This window comes from Diachasma alloeum, unplaced genomic scaffold, assembly GCF_001412515.2.
Source record: "Diachasma alloeum isolate Michigan unplaced genomic scaffold, Dall2.0 Dall_scaffold_00185, whole genome shotgun sequence".
NCBI classification, from domain to species: domain Eukaryota; kingdom Metazoa; phylum Arthropoda; class Insecta; order Hymenoptera; family Braconidae; genus Diachasma; species Diachasma alloeum.
This window is the reverse complement of record NW_021680351.1, coordinates 723,619-731,386: the sequence shown is the minus strand read 5'-3', so window position 1 is coordinate 731,386 and position 7,768 is coordinate 723,619. Positions and strand designations below refer to the sequence as shown.

Genomic DNA, 7,768 nt, shown 5'->3' with positions numbered 1-7,768 from the left:
GCGGATTTATTTCTTTTTTAATACACGTGGTGATTAATATCTCCGTTCAGGCTTTAGAACTACATTTTATCAATCGAATAACGAAAGAAAAAACACAAATGTATCAGGAAGAAGGAGGAATATCAATGAATTAAACATTCGATTCCGTAACAATATCTTCCAATTCAAGTCAACCAAACCCATCACGTTCTATCACTCAATCGCCAGAATGTCCGGCGCGTGCAAAAACCGAATTAAGTAATCACTTTATCCCGTCCCTCCTGACCAGAGTCAAAGTATACAAAAGAGAATACAGATAAGAAAAACTGTTTCAATTAAATATAAAGCGTGCTTAATGCCATACCACATTGCATCATTTGCCCAAGAGTCTCACGATACTTAAAATGTACCAAGTAACCAACGTCACTGCGTCCTCATATTTGTACGGTCATTGTGTGAATCGCAAAACGTACAAATTCGATAGCACAATGGAATTCCTCACGGCCATTGTGACGTCACCAAGACCCTGAGGGCTTCCGGATGCTGTTTATATAATTAATTTGTTTTTTTTTTAAAGTCACTTTTACACCATAACTGAGGGGATCGGGTTTTCTTTCGCTCGTGAAGGTGATAAAATATTTTTATCATCTACTTTCTGGTGCTAGTCGCGTATTTAATGGGTCTGGTGAGGTGAAAATAGTGCGGATAAGTTAAACTCTTCTTTCTGACGTAAATTTCTTTCTATTTGAATTTTTTATCCTCGAATGACCATTTTTATGGGGGGTAATAAAAAAAATTGCGTAGGAATAATTTAAACAAAATTCAGATTTGTTCGGCAATAACAGAATTCTTTCGGAAATTATTTTTAATATTTGCTTTTTGCAAACAAATAGTGGAGACTGCTTAAATCTTCGGAAAGGGTTTTTTTATGAAATCGATTTTTGGTGGAAAATTGATTGTCCATGATTTATTATAGGCCAGGTCGTGATTTAAAAAAATGAAATTCACAAATTGCTCCGTGATTTTTTCCCAGAAAAGAGACTCTCAATTTTTTTTGAGTTTTTTGGAATGTTTCGTAATGGTTTAAAATGGAAATTGGGGTAGAAGTTTTGACAATTCAGGGTCACTTGGTTTTTTTACTGATTCAAATATTTTTATTACCAAATTTGTCGATTAAGACAAATGCGTGAGAAAGTTGATTAAATGATGAATCGAATCCTGAATTAATTTATTAATACATGTTCTTTTAAATAGTTAATTTCAATTGTCTGAAATTTCAAAAACCTTATTTTTTTACATGAACCCAATTTTTGATAAATTCGCTGCAATTTCGAAAAAAATACTATCACCGTGAGGAACTGATGGTCTATCAATTATTTCATAAATTTTATTTAAAAAAAAAAACAAAAATGAGCATCAAAGAATAAAAATCAAACGACAATAAAACTAATAAAACATGATCATGAGCTTTTATCCTCCCCGCAAAGACGATCGAAAAGTGGTTAACCATAATTGTTCACCACACCGATACCAATTCAAGGTGAAGTCCCAAGACAACCCAGAAGTGCCTCTGATTTTCACCGATTTATCCTCCACGTGGCTTCCAGATACACCCGGAAAAGAGTTATCACCAATTAAGAGAAATACGAGTGGGATTAGCGTCATTACCACGAGTCTATTAAGCGCGTGTTTTTTCCCACGCATGAAAAATTCCGGTGATGATGATCAACGAAATTTTTTCACACCGACAACTATATTTTTTCAAATCACCAGGATGTTTCAGGCAGGAAAAGTTCATGCAAAATATATCACATGACCCGTTTTGCCCCTGTATGTTCTGATATGAAAGAAAAAAATGTTTTTTTTTCAACAAATTAATAATAATAATAATAATAATAATAGTAATAAAAGTTGAAAAAAATTAAATATTGATTGGAAAAAAAACTGAAATTAATTTTTTTTCTCCTTTAAGGTTACCCAAGTATTTTTTACATTTCGCACAGAATTATTATTTTCTCAACATTCGTTGTTTATAAATAAATGATTGAAATTGGTCAAAATTTCGGAAATTTTATTTTTTAGACATTAAATCGACTTCCGGTAAAATTCTGAATATGAATAAATTCGTTGCGACTCCGAACAAATGATTTTTACGGTGAAGAATAGATTGTTTATAAATTATTTATATAAACCGCTCGTAATTTTCAAAAATTGCAATTTTACAATTATTTCGTGAATATTTCTCCAAAAGTAAACTTCAATTTTTTTCTAACGGTTCAATATTGAGCTTCAAATTCCGACTTACAAAGTTTAAATAATAAAATCATTGTAAAATGCATTTCACTGGAGAAAAAATCGCCAAATTACTTGGATATCCCTAACTCTATAAATAGCTCACTTCCGTTTTTGAAATTCGATTTACAATTCTCCAGCAATAATAAAGATTAAAAAAACTAGATGATGATTTATATATAGTAATCTCCCCCCCCCCGCAAATGCCTCGAAAGAGGTGGGATGAGAGGTGAAGCGGAACCTCCCGCCTATACTAGCGTCTGCCTAAAATCCATTATTTATAAATACGTGAGTGTTAGAAACGCTCAGATCCATTTGAGAAAACGTTTTTGCGCTGATACTGACTCCGTCTCTCTCAGGTCTGACGTACGACATCACGAGAGCCAATCGTGTGTATATAGGCCCGCGAGGCGTAACAACAAAAAAAAAAGTGAGTGAGAGAGTAATCCAGAGTGAGAGAGGAGTCGCGCTCAGGCCTCGTTCGGCGCTCGTCACGATCTCACAATAGTGCAATATCGCCGATCGCGCGGGTGAGATCGGCGCTGAAATGAGATTGGAATTTAATTCGCGATTTTTTCACGAAAACCAAAATTCCCGACATTTTTTCATTCACCGCATCAATTTCTGTATTTTTTGCGATCTCTAGTGCAAAATAAAGTGACGAAAACCAAAATTTTGGTTCACCAAAGAATAGTGAAATTCATCCTAAAAGAGAATTTCAATCTGAATAAAAAAATTAATTCCTCCAATTAAAAAAAAAGAAATGAGACGAAGAAAAAAATGAGAAAATTCAATCAAAAAATGTTTAAACTTTCCTCTCCAACAATGGACCCCAAAATCTCGTGATTTAAATCCCGTGAATTATCGCCAGGACCAGGTGTGCAATCAATTACGTTCAAATAATTGAAATTCGAACAGGTTCGCCGAATCAAAACGGATTATACGGCATTAACCCGCGCGGTGCTGCACATACGCCCAATAGCCCCTCCCCCCCCTCCCCTAAAAAATTCGGAAAACCCCTCCCCTTGAATTAAAACTCATAAACTCACTCATAACTCCTCACATGAGAAACAACTCCGCACACTTCCCCCCGAGTCCTCATCGATCGGGCGCAAACGTGGTGCGCCGCGACGCGCCCTCTTCAGCAGCACCACTCTCTCACTTCGTCCGCCCTCGTCGTCACGGTTGAAGCCAGATGAGTACCGGATCACGAGAAGCGTAAAAGTCCTGAAAAAAAAAAAATCCCCCATAAATCCTCGAAACCGTATTGTCCCATCACCTTGTGATCACCAAGTGCTTGAGACCAAAAAACGCAGTGAAGTGAACCCGTGAACTTGTTTGTGAACCCCTGACAATGTCCTAAAACACTGAAAATACACCGAAACCCGATCAAAATGCACCGGTGGTCTGGGCAAAGATCGCGCAAAAAACCCGTTGCCGCTTAGTACCCGACCAAAAACATTGACAAAGCTAAAGCTAAGCCCAAAACAAGTGATAGGGTTGATCAACAGAGCGAGCGCAAGGTTGAGAAATAAGTGTTCAGCCCCCTGAGACAAGCCGACAGCTCCCCCTGAAGTCCCACTCCCTCGAGAAAAAAAGCTCGGGGTCAACTTGAGGGTCAACAAGCCAACAGTATCACCAAATACCTCATAATGTTTTGCTTCCAAAGTCCGTTCACGCGCACGCTTAGGTCTACGCCATCAACGACGGTCACGACCCCGTCCCTGTCAGCTCCTGCGTCATCTAAAATGAGTATAGACACGACCCAGTTGACGGAGCTGTCAGACACAAACAGACGTGCCTCAGAAGCGGACTCCTGCTCGTCAATCCGCTACATTGATCAGGCATCAATATCAGAGAGCAGTAGTACAGACACCCTGCCAGGTGCGCAAGCCGACTACTGCGAGTCAGATCCGCTGTCACCAGGACCAGGTGCTGTCCTAGCACCGCTGGCCTCCCTGGAGATAGTCCAGCAGGTGCCGCAGGTTGGCAAGACTTCGCCCAAGAAATGGCGAAAGAAGTTTCTGCTTCGTCTGAAGGCTAACGAGAACTCCGTCGTCCTCAACACCAAGAAGATGGTAGACGGCAAGGCGAATTCGGTGGATGATATTCCGTCGTTGAATGGCTTCAGCGAAGACGAGGACGACGATGACGAGGACGATGACGAGCCGGAAGCTGAAACGGAGACCGAGGAGGGATCCTCTCTACCGTCTAGTCCTGCAGCTGCGATATCAGTTGGTCTTGCACCACCACCAGTTCCCTATCAGCCGTACTACAACTTCTTGTCAGTCAACGGTGGCATGAGACAGGAGACAACTAGTACGAGTTCACCGCAGTTGTCCACCGGCACTGCCACCATCGACGGAGACGTCTGCCCGGAGAAGGCTGATACACTGTCGGTTAATGATGAACTCAAGGGGAATCTAGGACTGATGAAGAAGGGTGACACTCTTGACGCGCCCAGTTGTCTTCCCGCTGCGAGATCCTGCCCGAATTTGGAACAGCAGTCGGTGGGTGGCTCCTCGGCCAGTGGCAGCTCCAGCCCCAGTCCCAGTCCTGGACCCGCTGGACCCAGGTTCAGACCCATTGAAGAGGGCGATGTTCAAGTCTGCTATCTCAATCATACGAGGACACTTGTCAGCAAGATTCTCAGCAGCAAGTTCCTCAGACGGTGGGAGACTCATCATCTCTATCTGAATGACGCCTGTTTGTCCTCGAAAACGGTGAGTTACGGTGGTTTATTCAGTATCAAGAACAAACAAACCATTGGCAGTTCTTTGGAATTGATAAATTTGGGTTGAGAAGAATTGCTGTTAACGTGTCTCCGGTTTCGTGATGAATGCTTGCTTGGCGTTGGATAGATTTGATGAACAGCATTCGCGGAATAGAGTCATAAATTTGTCAAATCTGGAATGATCCTTGATGATACCCGAAGGTGTAAGGGTCAAACGGCCCTTTCTGATCACTCTGCTCGGACCATTCGACCCTTGACCCTGAACGTTCTAAAGGGTCGTTTGACCCTCAACAAAAACAAAACAAAGTCTCTTGAATGGTACTAAATAATTATTTTTTGACGTTTCCAAGGTCTCCAGGGAGTTAAATTGTCTCAAGGGGCAAGCGACCCTTGGGCCCTTGTGCAGGGTCAAGGGTCAAACGACCCTTTCTGATCACTCTGCTCTGACCATTCGACCCTTGACCCTAAACGATCTAAAGGGTCGTTTGACCCTCAATAAAAACAAAATAAAGTCTCTTGAATGGTACTAAATAATTATTTTTGACGTTTCCAAGGTCTCCAGGGGGTTAAATTGTCTCAAGGGGCAAGCGACCCTTGGGCCCTTGTGCAGGGTCAAGGGTCAAACGACCCTTTCTGATCATTCTGCTCCGACCTGTCGACCCTTGACCCTAAACGATCTAAAGGGTCGTTTGACCCTCAATAAAAACAAAATAAAGTCTCTTGAATGGTACTAAATAATTATTTTTGACGTTTCCAAGGTCTCCAGGGGGTTAAATTGTCTCAAGGGGCAAGCGACCCTTGGGCCCTTGTGCAGGGTCAAGGGTCAAACGACCCTTTCTGATCATTCTGCTCCGACCTGTCGACCCTTGACCCTAAACGTTCTAAAGGGTCGTTTGACCCTCAACTAAAAATAAAACAAACCCTCCTGAATGGTACTAAATAATGATTTTTGACATTGTTGATCATATCTTCACATTTCAAGGTCTCCAGGGGGTTAAATTGTCTCAAGGGGTAAGCGACCCTTGGGCCCTTATACAGGATCAAGGGCCAAATGATCCTTTCTAATCACTCTGCTCTGATCTGGTCAATTATTAAGACCATTTGACAGTCAACCCTAGGGGTTCTTAAGGGCCGTTTCACCCTGAAAACTATCATCCATCTTCACGTTTCAAGGTCTCCAGAATCTCTTCGAACTATTTCCTTGAGAAAAAGCCTTTTTTTTGGAATTGTAAAATTTTGTTTAAGAACAATTGCCGTAAACATGTCTCCGTTTTCGTGATAAGTGCTTGCTCCACGCGTCATGGGATAAATTTGATGAACAGCATTCGCGGAATACTGTCTTTATCCCTCGGCCGTTGTCAAACATTTATAAACAAATTCGTTAAAATCCATTCTCACAGTCCTTTGTTAAATACACGGAAATCGTCTAGGACATACTCACATTGTCTCCCAATGCTAATGCCGTCTTTATATTTAGCAATTCCCATTTGGATACATATGAAACAGCTCGAAATACATTTTTTATTGAACACATTTTCGTCACTTGCGTTAGTAGGATTCCTGGTACTCATTTAATATTCACGAGAAATTATGATTACTCATGATTTTGTACTTTTTTGAGAATTTCTTTCAATGAATTCGTCAGGTGTGTCATTATACCGAGTATTGGGTTCATATGTTCGTCATATCGTTCATTCGATTTTCGTCTTTGTATTCAAATTCAGGTAATTCAGTCCATTTACCATTGTAAACAGTCTGTTTTGGGCACAAAAGACCGGGGAATGGATCGAAGGCGCACAGAAGGTCTCGATGATGTATGGTTCAGGGCAAATAATCGGGCATTAATCATTATTGGAGAGATCTTGGGACACTTCGGGCAAGAAATGTAAAATTGAAAAATTTCGATTGATGAGAAAGAATATTAGATTTGACGAAAAATTAATGATGGAGTGACGATTCTAGGGGTCATGGAACGTCCACAAATTATGAAAATTCCACTTTTTATTTTCGGGGTAATTACAGTAACTCTCTCCCTTAGAATCGGAAAGTTAATAATAAAAATTACATAATAATAATCTAATTTTTAGTCTCCAATTCTCAATTTCTGTCATTTAGTCTATCCATTCTATCAAAAGACAAGGAAGACAAGGAAATAGAATTTATGGGTATTCTTTCATTATTCGAAAAAAAATCGATTGTTTAATTTTTTTTAATTGTTTGTTTTGATCACAAAAAACTAATTTTGATTGATCTTCAACAGAATTCCTCTTCATTCACTGTTGTAACTCGAGAATTAAGGGAAAAAATATATATATATTCATATAATTACAATAAGAATGAATAAATTATAAACAATTTTGAAAATTTGTCTTTCCATCTTTTAATATTCCAATTATAAAAAAATATTCCTTCAGATTTGCCCCTACAACTCCCCATTTCTCCTGGCGTTTTGATACTCACCCTGAAATCACCCCCCCCAACATTCGAAAAAACCCGTGAAATTAATAATTCGTGATATGCAAATCGAACGTCTAGATTCCAGAATGAATGCAAAATGAAAAGTAATTTTAAGGATTCTACTGACGCAATTGGTGAGACATCGCGGCGTGTGTACGCGCCAGCGCGACAACAACACATAACGTGCGGTAGACCTGGGTATATGTATCCGATGTACATAGACCCCCCCCCCCCCCCCCCCCCCCCCCCCCCCCCCCCCCCCCCCCCCGCCCCCCCCCCCCCCCCCCCCCCCCCCCCCCCCCCCCC

At 40.6% G+C, this 7,768-nt stretch overlaps 2 protein-coding genes across 3 annotated transcripts in view; one reads left to right on the top strand and one right to left on the bottom strand.

The window, feature by feature from the left end:
* Positions 1-3,531, bottom strand: part of LOC107048075 (DET1 homolog) — a 42,863-nt gene extending 39,332 nt beyond the window's left edge. The window contains exon 1 of the mRNA XM_029126766.1: positions 3,321-3,531. The gene's annotated coding sequence lies outside the window, so the exon portion shown is untranslated. The remainder of the gene's footprint in view (positions 1-3,320) is intronic.
* LOC107048072 (C-Maf-inducing protein) overlaps positions 3,284-7,768 on the top strand; it is a 23,668-nt gene continuing 19,183 nt past the window's right edge. Inside the window, exon 1 of one of the 2 annotated variants that reach the window (XM_015271034.2) lies at positions 3,284-4,994. In XM_015271034.2, coding sequence (XP_015126520.1) covers positions 3,924-4,994 — 1,071 coding nt within the window. In that variant the 5' untranslated portion in view covers positions 3,284-3,923. The remainder of the gene's footprint in view (positions 4,995-7,768) is intronic. The other variant, XM_015271035.1, reaches the window with a different exon arrangement.